This window comes from Pogoniulus pusillus, chromosome 14 (genome assembly GCF_015220805.1).
Source record: "Pogoniulus pusillus isolate bPogPus1 chromosome 14, bPogPus1.pri, whole genome shotgun sequence".
NCBI classification, from domain to species: domain Eukaryota; kingdom Metazoa; phylum Chordata; class Aves; order Piciformes; family Lybiidae; genus Pogoniulus; species Pogoniulus pusillus.
Genome location: NC_087277.1, coordinates 22,819,258 through 22,832,578, shown reverse-complemented (window position 1 = coordinate 22,832,578; position 13,321 = coordinate 22,819,258). Strand labels below are relative to the sequence as shown.

Below are 13,321 nucleotides of genomic sequence, written 5' to 3'. Positions count from 1 at the left end.
AGAGTGACTCTCTTATCTATGTTTGGATTCTTGTTCTTATACATCTCAGCAAGCCTATGAGTGAAGTAGACATCACCATTGTTTTCTCTTTCACAGCCTGTGATCTAGTTCTTTTCACCAAAACATTCTAGCTAGCTTCGAACTAGCACAGGGCAGCCTACCCAAAGTATACTGATGTGTTGTGACTGGAAAAAAAATGGAGAAAATAATAAGTGTCAAGAAATCAAAAATGGTAAGAAAACAGCCATTTGTTATATGCGATAGCACAGTGGATGTGTTTGTTGGTCACAAGCTCTTGTATGAGTTCTTGGAAAATGATTCCTACCAGTTCCTCCTTCCTGTTTCTCCTGACAGTTGATTTCTCAGAGGAGGACTTTATAAGTGCCACTAAGGGTTTTAACTAGGTTAGTCCTGACTGTCTATCTAGTATTTTCCTGATTAGTATTTACATCCTATCCTTTGCATATCACATGGGAACCTGGAGAAAATATAAGCACTATTATCATGCACCTTGTGTCTCCTTTTCTACTAGACGTCCTTGCACATAATTGAATATTTAATATCCTCACCTTTCACATCTATTTCTCTGAGTCTACTCTACAATATTTAGTGCAAAGCAAAAAAAAAAAAAAAACCAAACAAAACTCACAAACCTCAAAAGCATAAACCATGTAAAATATTTGTAAAATAACTTGTAAATAATATGATTCTTTTGCATCTGCTGGAATCTTATAGAATTAATGCAAAGGAGCTTGAAAATAATGTGGTTTTTTTTCTTCTGTTTACCTCTTTTTTAAGCAAACCATATGTTACACATTTTTCCTGGCGTGCCAGTTTTTGAAAGTAAATAACTTTAGTTTCCCTAGAAAACACTCAGAGATTTATAGAATTGTTTACACTGGAAAAGTCCAAGTCCAACCATTAACCCAGCCAACTCCACAACTAAACCATTTCCCTAAGGGCCATATCTACATGTCTTATAAATGCTTCCACCACTTCCCTGGGCGGCCTGTTCAAGTGCTTGACAGCCCTTTTGGTAAATAGATCTTTCCTAGTGTTGAAACTAAACCTCCCTTGGCACAACTCAAGGCCATTTCCTCTTGTCCTATCCCTTGTTACTTGGAGAAGAGATCAACCTTCACCTCACTACATCCTCCTTTAAGGTTGTTATAGAGAACAAAAAGATCTCTTCTCATTTTCCCTTTCTTCAGGCTAAACAACCCCAGTTTCCTCAACTGTTCTTCATAAATCATGTGTTCTAAGACTCCTTACCAGCTGCTTTGTCCTTGCTTGCATGTATTCCAATACCTCAGTGTCTTTCTTGTAATGAAGAGTCCAAAACTTAACACAGTATTAGAGGTGCAGCCTTACCAGAGCTGAGTCCTTGTCCTTCCAGCTACATTATTTTGAATGCAAGCCAGAATGCTGTTGGGCATGCTGCTGGCTCATATTCAGCCAGCTGTAGACCAATACCCCAAGTCTTTTTCCACCAGACAGCTTTCCAACCACTCTTCCTCAAGCTTTGCATGGGGTCGTTCCGACCCGAGTGCAGGATGCAGCACTTGGTATTGTCTATGAACTTACTGAAGGTGTCCTCAATCCCTTCATCCAGATCACTGATAAAAATATTAATGAAACTAGGCCCTGATACTGACCTCTGGAAAACACCAGCTGTGACTGGCTAACAACTGAATTTAACTCTGCTCACCACCACTCTTTGGGTCCAGTTTTTTTACCCAGCAAGTACACCCATCCAACCCATGAGCAGACAGTTTCTCAGGCAGAGTGATGTGGACTTTACTAATGTCTGGATAAACAACATCCAGAGTCTTTCCCTTATCCACTAAGTGGGTCACACTGTTATAGGAGGGTATCAGGTTAGTCAATAAGGACTTTCTCATTTCACAGTCTTTATCAGTATGCTTGAACCTCAAGAAAACCTTCAGATCAATTATTTTTCTGTTGAAATTTTTCATCCAAGTATAGTAAAGACTGCAAAGCCAAGAGGTTATTATTTTTCCATATAAAAAGACACCAGTTTTAAATCTCTCTTTATTTTTTCAATGTAAGTTGCAGACCCACTGCAGTTAGTGACCCAATTACTCCAAGAGGTCTCAGTTTTTGGAGAAAGTATATATGTGTTACTAAGAAGATTTTCTGCTTGATTAATGCCAAAACATGAAAGGCAGATTGAATTTATCTGTATATAGTCATTTACAGACCTCAGAAAGGGAAGTTATTTAGAAGGTGATAGAACTGTAATTGCCATTTCAACAACAACAAAAAAAAGCAATCAGTGAGGAATAAAACAAGCTCAGTCTGCCAAAATGAAGATTTGGAAGTTAATCACATGCCATTTCAGCCAGCCTGTTATATTGGTATGTGTATCTAGACTTTCCAAATTGTTGTTGCAGTTGATTCCTAAAGGTATATTACAGTTTTATAATGTCTTTCAAAATGAGTAAGATCTGTTCCAGCACCAGAAAAGAGAATCAAAAGGATAATTTTTTTCTCCCTATTGGTAGGGTTACCCTAATTCTTTCTCAACTCTCAGATGATTCTTCACCATTTTCAGACAACAATGCAACTCCAAATCCACCATTTTGCTTTGTATTTCGATGTTAAAAAAGTTACTCTTGAAATGCTCATAAAACAAAAATGTTATGCACTACTCTGCACCACGCATTCAGGTAAGTATTATGCAGGAATATACCAGACAAAATCTGTTTAAGATCAGACCATCTTTTATTGTCACTTCCATCTGGATCACTTTCCCAAACCAGGTTTTTCATGGGTAATAGTCTTTTGCAGGTAACTCTGCATCCTAAGTGTCTGTCTTAGTTCAGCACACTCTTGTCATCATTTAAGAATCTGTTGTGCATCACTGTTAGTCTTGTCCCTCTCGTCCTTCCTTTGGATTACCCTCACCTTTCCCAGAATCTCGATTGTATCACACTAAATCTTTCCAGCTGCTATCCTCCACACTCATTCTCTTTTAACATGCTTTTTACCTCCCTCCACCTGATCTTTATGTTGAGTAAAACTGCTGCCTCCAGGTGACTGACAAATCTCCTCATCTCATTATCATCATTGCATGTAATTTCTTTTCCTGCATGGGTGCACTTTTTGTGGTATCTATCTAAACTCTAATTTGCAACACAGGAAAAGTGTAGCAGATGCTTTCTGTGTAGTTTCAGATGCTTTTCCGAGTAAGCTTCTGCTTTCATGTGTTTTAAAAATGCAATACATAAAGTATAGACACAGTGAGTGGCCTCAGGGTGCAGGGTTTGGTAGTGCCTTTATACATTAATTTGTGTGTTCAAAACTGCACCCTTGGCATGGGTGAGATAGGAACTACTGCCTTTGGCACAAATAATAATCGGACCAACCCCTCACACTGAGGAATTCCTACTTCTCATGTCAGGCAGAGGTTAATTCAGCAGGAATTTTATTCTGCAGATTTTTGACAGCACCCTGCATTGTAAAACCATCTCCTTTGTAGCATTCAGGATGGTCCTTACAATGGATCCTGCTAGGACTCAGGTAGAGTTGTTTTTCATGGAGAAGGCCCTATGCCAAGAAACATAAAACACACAGTGGGCTCCAGTAGGGTTCATATATCTGGGAACTAACTATGAATATCCATTCATATTTAGGGTTAACGGAAAGTAGGATGTTTTCCCTTTTGCTGTATTTGGCACTGAACACTGGTGTTGAGTTTGCTCTCAAGACACACTGGTACAACCTGAGGGAACTCTGTAGACAGCATGAGTAAGGCATCACTGCATTTCTTTTGGCTTTATCAGCCAAGAAAGAACATGACCTGGAGTGTTGGTGGTAGGAGTACAGCTTCACTATGGGATAGCCTTGTGGGCACATTCTGGGTACAGATTCCAGGGCACCGAGTTCTGCAAAGGCACCACCTTCCCACCTTTTCCATGTTCTGCTTGGAGACCCTGCAGTCCTCTGCACACTGTGTAGAAGGTCCAGTGCATCCAGCTTCAGATCCCTCCCACTATCACAAGAAATTACACCACTTGTCCCTGAGTCTTCTCTACTGCTATAAAGGAACTCGTAGAGAAAGATTTGGCTGTAAAAAGCACTGGAGGTGGATAAAAACACACAGAGAGGTGGACAGAAGCACTTCCTTCCCTCCACTCCTGGTTGCACTCACAGCCCCTCTGAACAAAGTACTTAAATTATCACCATGAGGCTAAATCCCGAAGTAATTCCTTCAGAAGGCCAATGGGATCCTGGGGTGTATTAGGAGGAGTTTGTCCAGCAGATCAAGAGAGGTTCTCCTCCCCCTCTACTCTGCCCTGCTGAGACCTCATCTTGAATACTGTGTTCAGTTTTGGGCTCCCCAGTTGAAGAGGGACAGGGATCTGCTGGAGAGGGTCCAGCAGAGGACTATGAGGATGATTAGGGGACAGGAGGGCATGGCATGTGAGGAGAGGCTGAGGGACCTGGGGCTTTTTAGTCTGGAGAAAATATTTAGAGGGGATTTGATAAATGTTTGTAAGTATCTGAAGGCTGGCCAGTAGGGGGGAACAGGCTCTTTTCACTTGCCCCCTGTGATAGGACAAGGAGCAATGGGTCTAAGTTGCAGCAAAAGAGGTTCCACCTCAACACAAGGGGGAACTTCTTTACTGTAAGGGTCCCAGAGCACTGGAACAGGCTCCCCAGGGAGGTTGTGGAGTCTCCTCTGGAGACTTTCAAGGCCTGTCTGGATGTGTTCCTCTGTGATCTCTATTAGATAGTATTGTCCTGCTCTAGCAGGGGGGTTGGACTCGGTGATCTCTTTGGGTCCCTTCCAGCCCCTAACATCCTATGATCCCACCTGTACATTGTCCTCAGTGCCACTCCTCAAGTAGTTGATGCTATCTCCACCACTATTCCAAACAATATTCAACACAAATCTTTCTGAGAAACAAAAAACATATTGGTCTAGGGGGGGGAGAGAAAGATCAGTATTTGATTGGGCTATCTCACTGTTTCTGCTGATTTTTATCTGGCAAACAAGTGAGGTGGAGCATTTTCCTACAAAAGAGAGCAGTTTGGGTTTACTGAGGAATAAAACACCCATTCTCACATGTACTCACCTAAGTGCTAACACTTCAAAGCAATTAAACTGTTCACTGAACAGAAAACGTATGTTCTGTAGTGTCTTGAGCAGTTAAAGTATGATTGACAGAGTACAAAAAATAATGATTAAGTTTCATCATTTGAGGAAAAGTTTAGAGGTGTATCTGCTTCCTTTAATTATTCTATATAATATTAACCAAGCTGTACAATTCTTCCTAGTTGTTACCTGAAGTGAATATTTTAACACTACCTCATTATAAAAAGTTCTGCTATGGTGCCATAATCTTGGTTGTCCTGTTTTACAAGAACTACAAATAACAGCAGCAAATGTGCAATGCACATTCCTGTTCCCCTGCTAACACATACTGAACTGTTTACATTTCAGATGGAGGCACTATTCTAAGTCACGTGGTACTTAATAGGAGATGTCATGTTTTAAATCAAGGGGGACAAATCACAAAAATGTATCTCAAGCACAACTGTGGAGTCAATGTGGTAGGTGATAGAAATTCAAAGTTCTTAGGTAAGCTCTGTTTGTTGCTTATAGATTTCCCTTCCAAGAAAAGCTCACACCACCACAATACCTCACAGACGTCAGTTACTGGAGTTTCCTCTCACGTGAACTGCCTGCCTAACAGAAAGGAAGGATTATTGTCTTGGGTTAAATTCAGCAAATAAACAGAACAGCAATTTGCACTGGTACTTTCTGCAGTGCATCCTGATTTTAGGGAAATATCTGGATCAGTAATGGCTAAGCAAGACTTGAGTGTTGTTTAAGGTTTTTTTGTAAAGAAAAATCTATTCTGCAAGCAGATTCAGCTTTTCATCTCCTTGGCTGTCCAGAAATCATATTTCATAATCAGGAAAAAAAATAGAGATGATACAGAGTACGCCATCCTAAGGACATAACAGTGGCAGATGTGGACTTGCACTTGGTATTCTCAGTTGTACAAGAGTGAGCATCAGGGCCAATCAAACCAATCATGCTACAATTGCATTTCGAGGTGGTGAAAGTATGAAGTCTAATGTTGTGAGGGAAAAGACAGTTCAGCAGCTGCATTTCGATGAAGCTTCCATTTCTTTTGCAGAAAGTGATGTACACCAGTCACAAAATCTACTTGCCAAAGCATAGTCAGACACCAACAGCAGCCTGGGAAGGTGTCAGGCATCAAGCCTCCTACTCAACAGGAGCCTGTCAGAGGTAGAAATGTGATTTTACCTGAAACCAAGCAGTGGTAAGAATTAGCTTCAGACACCTTCCTTATAGTTATTAAACATAGAAATACTGTTCTAAGAATGGGTTTGTCTAGCAAGGAAAAAGAGGCAGGAGAACAAGAGGAAGGATATTTGAGACTCTGAGTTTCAAGCTCATGTGTATGTGTATATATATGTTCATAGGTCATCTACCAGTCCTTGTTTAGTGTAGTTTTCTGGGAATTTCTAAAATCAGTGTTACCAAGAAAGCCATTCAGTGCAGGCAATTGCTTTAAAACACATTAATTTTGTCAGACATCTTGCATATACTTGTTGGGTGCTCTCACTGCATACGATTATCGTGGGGTAAACCAGGCAGTGAATTGTGTAACATCTATATTCTGTGGGACATTTCTCTGAACCACAGGGGAAGACGTTAATTGTGTTCATCTTTTATGTGATTTAGGCATAGTGCATTCCTAATACTCTCTCCCAAGGACATATGCTGCATTTGTTCTCTAAGGCAGCTGAGCAAGTTTAGAAAAGCCAGTAGAATTCTCTCTGCCTCAGAAGCCATGGTCCTCATTACAGCTTCCAGCTGCTTACAGAGGCTGGGAAGATAGAGGTGGCCTATCTCATTCTAAAAGAACAGTGCCTGCATGTCATCAGCCTATATTAGGCTTCCCTTTTTATAAAAGGCTTTTAGGAGAAGTGCAGCATGCAAACACTTCCTTACTGTGCCACACTGCAAAGCACAGAGGCACTCTGGCCACTCAGCAAGTGATCTGATGACCAGGATCTCCCCCGTGAAAAATGTCCTTAACCTGTAGACTATTCTTAAAGGTCTACAGATGTAAAGAGTTTAATTATGTCAGTTTAGAAGGGAGGGAAGCAATAGAACCATTAAGCTTCTAAAAGACATGATAAAAAACACTACATTTTTACTGAATTTTATCTAATTTACTCCATTATTTCTAGTGTGGTTTGGGCCCCATTAAGTAGAACTGCACTTTCTTTTAGTGAGATGGTTAATATTTAATGTTGGCTTTCCAACATTATGTACATTGTAATAGTGTAAAGTTAAAATTAATTGAATCTAGTATAATTTGAGTCTGGTAAAAGTGCTAGAGGGATCATACTGGAATTACAATAAGAGCAGCATTATCATTCGTGGAAGACTGAAGTGCAGTGTTATGTCTAAGCAGACTTTCAAATAGCTTATGCTCAAAAAGACAGCCAGATGGGGAGGGGAAACAGCAGAAATAATTTCAGGTGGAAAATGAACCAATAAATATTCCATAAGATATCTCCATCTTTTTTTCAGAGATTATGATGGCAATTAGGACAGTTTATACTGTTTCATTGATGTTGCCTACAATTGCCAAGCCTATCTGCTCAGCTGGGTTATTCAATTCTTATGTTCAAATCAAGCATTCTAAAGCAGTTTTCTGTGGGAGCTACATCGAATGAAAGACATATTGTTGTCTATATGTAATTCAGTTCATCTTTATAGTGTCAGGATGGCTTTTTATATATGTAACAGGAAGGAAACTCAAAGATTAAAAAAACATTAGTCATCACAAGGTTTCTTTAATATCATCAGCACTACCATAAAGCCAGCTGATAAATTGCACACTATTCAGAAGAAAGAATTGGAGTAAAATTAGTGCTGCATTACACTAGATTAATCACAGCCGTAGGCTACTGTCATTCTATAGAAAATAAAAGCTTCAGTATTCCAGATTTTAGAGTTCCTTCTCAGCTTTTAAGATGATTTGCCTTTAGAGGAAAATAACAAGCCCATGTGCTGAAGGAAGAGCACCAGATTTTGGACTGGCAAGGTTGGTAAATTATTCTCGTTGTTTCTAAATGACAGCAAAGCAGCACCGATGACTTGGATACAGATGGTTAGCGATAATGCTTCTTAATAGTAACCCAATAGTGCTGGTGGCAAGTAAATGCTTGAGAGGTTTATGGCAGGGAAAAAAAGCTTCAAATAATAACTTTAAAATCTGTCTTTCTCATACTTGCATAATTATTGATTTTCATAATGGCATAATGGAACTGCTAAGCATAGGTGAAGAAAGGCTGGAGATGACGAACTCTCGCTGGAGCTAATAGGATGTACAGTGGGAGGGATTTTTTACTTCTTGTAAGATAAATAGCTACTTAACAACCATTAGGCCTCTCTCAGGCTTAAGGGGAGAATTTAAAACTCTTTTTCATATAGTTAAATCTGTCTAGGAATCAGGAGCTAAAAATAGGGGAGACGATGATTTTTCTCCGTGTGAGCAGAGAGTAATAGTTTCAGAAAGAAACTTATTACTTCTGTAAGAAGAAAGTTCTGGGATCTCTCATAGGAGCTCTTCTTCTTAATCCTGGTAACCAGAAATATGGTACTCTGTTTGCAACAAGGGGGAAATCTGATGGCTGACTGTTTCAAAGGGCAGGAGGCCAGTCCTGCAGTGACTGATGTTTCTGATAAAACCTTTTTCATTGGAAAACTAGGTTTTCAATAAATGGAATTCTCAACAGAAATCACACCCTTTTTTTTATGTGGAAGAAAAAGGCAGACTTAACTCATTGAAGGAGGCAAAAATTGGCCCAAAAGAACATCTGAGTATTTTTCAGGTCTTGATCAGAAGTGCACCAAGTTTTCTCAGCTGTTTTCAATTTCAGTTCTGGAAAATTATACAGAAAAACCAAAGTGAAGAAGAAAGTGGCCAAAAGATAGTTTTCCTGTTAAGAGTTTTTGGTTGGGTTTTTCATTGTTCTTGTTGGTTTGGGTTTTTTGTTGTTGTTGTTGTTTTGTTTTAAGTAGGTTGAAAATATAATTTTTAAAAAATCCACAAGAAAATTTCTACTTCTGTTAACATTTCCTAATGTCAATTTCCCGAGTAGATGTGTTGTCAGTTTGTCTGTGAGTGGGTGGAGCTGGCATATCTTAAACTTCCCTGCAGCATCACTGAATGTCTAGTCGAAGCTGGCATGGCAGGAATCTCTGATTTTTAGATACAAATGCCTCCAGCCTCTATTGGAGGAATAGCCCTCAAAAGTCTTGGCTGACACTGGAGTTCTGCTGCTTCACACTGTGGCTGGTAAAACAACAAATCAAAGGATATGCAGTAAAAGCCTGCAGCATGTACCCAGGAACAAATAATAAAGCAGCCAGTGTCACAATGGAAGCCGAGGAGGAAAGAACCATTAATCTAGTAACAATAAGCGTTGCTGAAAGCACACAATCAATGTAAATTGTCCAGAGTAAGCCATATAAATACTGCAACAGTATTAAAGCAAAGAATTCCACATGCAGTTTATTTAGACTGAATGAAATTGCATTTCATTGCAAAGCAGCTAAGACACATTCTTCCATTCTCTGCTGCCAAAATAGAAATGATTCAGCAGTTGCTCACATAGAATTATTGAGGGGAAATATGCTTCAGCCTCAACAGCTCTTGCTTGACTCACAGTGGTTATTTTGGACCATGCAGTCTGACTTAGGACTGTTATGCAATTTTAACGGTCCACAGCTGCAGGTACAGGGCTTCAATTTTAGCCCTCAGAGGTTTGAGGTGAGGGAGTCTTGGTAGATATCAATATTTGACTGATTCATTAAAAAGTGAAGTCACAGTCCCCTCTCTCTTCTTTTCCCTGCTTGTCTTGGCTTTCTCTTGAGAGTCTACTGGAGAAAATTCTGTGCCTTCATACTAAAGTGAACATTTAATTTCTCAGTTTCTACAGATCAAGTGATGAGATGTCATGTGTGAACCCCCTGAAGGCTAAGAAGAGAAACTCTGACTCTCCCACAAACGGTGAACTGCAGTTTCTTACTGTCTAGCAACACCTTTGATTCAATTTGTATGAAAACTCAATTTACTTATTAAAATGGACGTTATTGTTCAAATATTAGAAATTCCATTTCTTATATGTTCTAAGCTGTACAATTGTCAGATTTTTATGGTTTAGATTGTAAAAGTGTTTTTCTCTGGCTAATTATTGGTATTATTTTTTTAATTTTGATGTCTTAAAGGATAATGTACTGTATCATAATATTATGAAGGACATATTTAACAGATGTGGGAAACACTGTATACAAATGTATATTTCTAAAAGCTATTTTTATGATTAGCATGTTTTACCATATTTAGAGTCAGGTGATATTGCACTTATTTGTTTACAGCTTAATTCAAACAAGATCACAATTAAATACATTGTGTGGTATTTTCCATTATTTTATTTATTAATCATTGGGAACAATTATGTTTACTAACAGGGGCAACTGCTAAAAAGTAAAATTGTGAAGGCAATCCTTCATGAAGTGTAAGTTGGATCCTTCTGTAAAACCCTTTCTTCAGCTAAACAATGCCTCTGATGTCATTCACTAGACAGTAGTCACAGCTCTTCTTGCAGGTCTCTGAAGGCACATCGTGGTTACCGTATGGAAAGTTTACATGACAGTCAGTTTCCTGTCTAGCCAGGTAAATTACTTATAGTCTGCCAATATCTGACAACCTGAGCTACTCTACTGATTATTTTTTGGGTTTACTTTCTGGCAGTAGTCTTTCTACCCCTGAACACGCTAAAGCTCTGCTTAAAGCCTCTAGCTGGACTAATTAACTATTACAGATGTCATAGGGGGAATCTTAGTCTAGAATTTCTTAATAAATCATATTTTCTTTCACATAGAATGAATACATTATTTCTCTTGTGTTAAAGGTATCAAACAATATATAATATGGGCTCAAAGTCTCTAGTTCACCATCCCAAAGGGAGACCTCCTTAGCACTGCAGATTACACAAAACAAGAACAAATAAGGATCTGCATCCTTATATGTTATATACTCCTGCAGAAAGACACATATCTTTAAAGTGATTACAGAGGAAAAAAGACTTAATGGTTGGAGCCTTTCAAGAGTGAGAGACAGTAATTTAGGAAATACTCTTAGCCAGTCAAATGGATCTCAAACCCAGCTATGGGCCAGTCTACAGCACAGGCCCTAATATCTACTGGTAACAGTGGCCAGTGGTATTGGGTATCATCTAGCATTACAAAGGTGAACCATTGCCTTGCCCTTTCAATCATACTTAGAAGGTTGAAAGCGAGAGAAAAATAATTGTACCAGGGAGACTCTTGAATAGGTCAAAAATTTGGTTTCTGTAAAACCCAGCATTTTCTGAGATGACAGGGATATAAGGAGGTGGGAGGTTGAGGTCTTCAGTCAGGTTTACAGCAAGGGGAATGTCATCAAAGGATTGATATTCTCCAAATAATTGGAAGAAGAGCATACATTTGAATATAATTATCTGAGTGGGACTGTACTTCACTAGGAGACTATGTAACATAGCATTCTCAGTTATGTTTGTGTGTATTTGGGTCGTTTATTGTCTGTGGAGTTACATAATTTATCTAAGTGCTAATTAATTAAGGAAAGAATAATATAAATAATTACACCTGAGCATAAGGAATTACCACTTCAGAGTCCACTAAAGCTGACTCTTTTCTGAAAGTGCAGCAAAAGAAATATTAATTCTATGTGAGTGAAATTTTAGATCAATCAAAGGGTGATTTTTTAAATACCTACCCCACCCCCTTTCTATCCATTAGTATAGGTTATGATCACTTTTAACTGTAAAACACATGAAAACAGTTGCCATTTTGGGATTTCCATCTTTGGCTGACAAAAAAAAAAACCACAAACAACAAAGCCAGAGCTTATTACCAATGCCAGTTACAGAAACTGTTGGCTCACTTGAAGATGCAGAATGCTGTCCAAAGAGATGAGTTCTGATGTTGATGTTAATAAACTATGTGTGAGAAACAGCTAGGTGTATCATCTCTTCACCACCTCCATTCAAAATGAACTAATAATCACAGAAAGCACTCCATTAGACTTTTACAAATTCTTTCCAGTTATTACCCCTAGATTATATATTCACAGGAATGATTGCACTGTTGTAATGCTGATGGTCTTTGACACCACAGTTTAAGTCCTGAATATATTTTGAGCACAGAAAACCACCTCTGATAACACTGTGAGGCAGTACTTCATTTGCAAGCCAGAAGCTGGTGCAGTCAATTACTAGCAAGGTTTCTTAACGGCACATTTGCTTCAAATCACTACAGAGGATGTTGGTAGCTTCAGCAGAGCTTGGCAGTTCTCTGCTTTCCATGGTATACAGTATGCTTGGTGTCGTTTGCCATCACTGCCTATTGTTTTACATGGGTTTTGTCAGTTATGTTTTGTTTCCAGTTTTTGTTTTGTTCAGCCCTTGCAATATGGAACAATAAGAAAGGATTTGGTCATACAATTTGGATGGTCAACAGTCTTATAAAATTCTCTATGGACACTATCAATCAATTTTCTACACAGACCAATACACTCTGTGCATTTCAGAGATTTGTTTCAAACCTGTGCAGCTGCATGAATGGAAAATATTTACTAAAAAGCTTTAACGTTTGGAACAAAAAAAAATAATTTTTACTTTTGTAAACTCTTGTATTTCATATTATTGCAGTTCTTAGTTTTCTCTGTAGATCCATTCTGAGTTCTGGGAAATCATTGCACTTAAACTATGTAGATAGCTACAATATTGTAAGCAGTCATATTTTTAATAGGTGCCATGGCAAGTTAGAATAAAAACATTCAGGGTTTGCCCATGTAGAGCAGATTGATGGTTCATTACAGTTTTCTTTAAAATATTGTAACATAATTTTTACATGTCTGTAAATAAATATTTTCTCTGATTTATGCACTAATTCAGTTTTGAAATTTCTTCTCTAAGAAACTTCCCAGGAAAACTCTATTTCTGTCATGGAAAAATGCCATTTAAAACTCGATAGTAGAACTGTGCTTCACAAACTTTCCAAGCAGAGCAAACAGAAACAGGCATCTGTAATGTGAAGTGCTCAAGTAAGTAAGATGGAGAAAAAGATGTAAATGGTGCTATCATTTTAATACTATAAGAAATGTAAGGACCAGTCCTGTGTTAAAAAAAGTCACTGAGGAGAAATGCAACATCCTAAAACAGATTAAATTCTTCA

At 38.5% G+C, this 13,321-nt stretch overlaps 1 protein-coding gene across 12 annotated transcripts in view; it reads left to right on the top strand.

The window, feature by feature from the left end:
* Window positions 1–13,036, top strand: part of RALYL (RALY RNA binding protein like) — a 392,319-nt gene extending 379,283 nt beyond the window's left edge. For 9 of the 12 annotated variants that reach the window (XM_064154586.1, XM_064154581.1, XM_064154592.1 and 6 more), the window contains one exon: window positions 10,012–13,036. In XM_064154586.1, coding sequence (XP_064010656.1) covers window positions 10,012–10,029 — 18 coding nt within the window. In that variant the 3' untranslated portion in view covers window positions 10,030–13,036. Of the gene's footprint in view, window positions 1–5,470; window positions 5,806–6,173; window positions 6,321–10,011 lie in introns of those variants that run through there. The other 3 variants (XR_010304865.1, XR_010304864.1, XM_064154587.1) reach the window with 3 other exon arrangements.
* The last annotated feature ends 285 nt before the right edge of the window (window positions 13,037–13,321 follow it).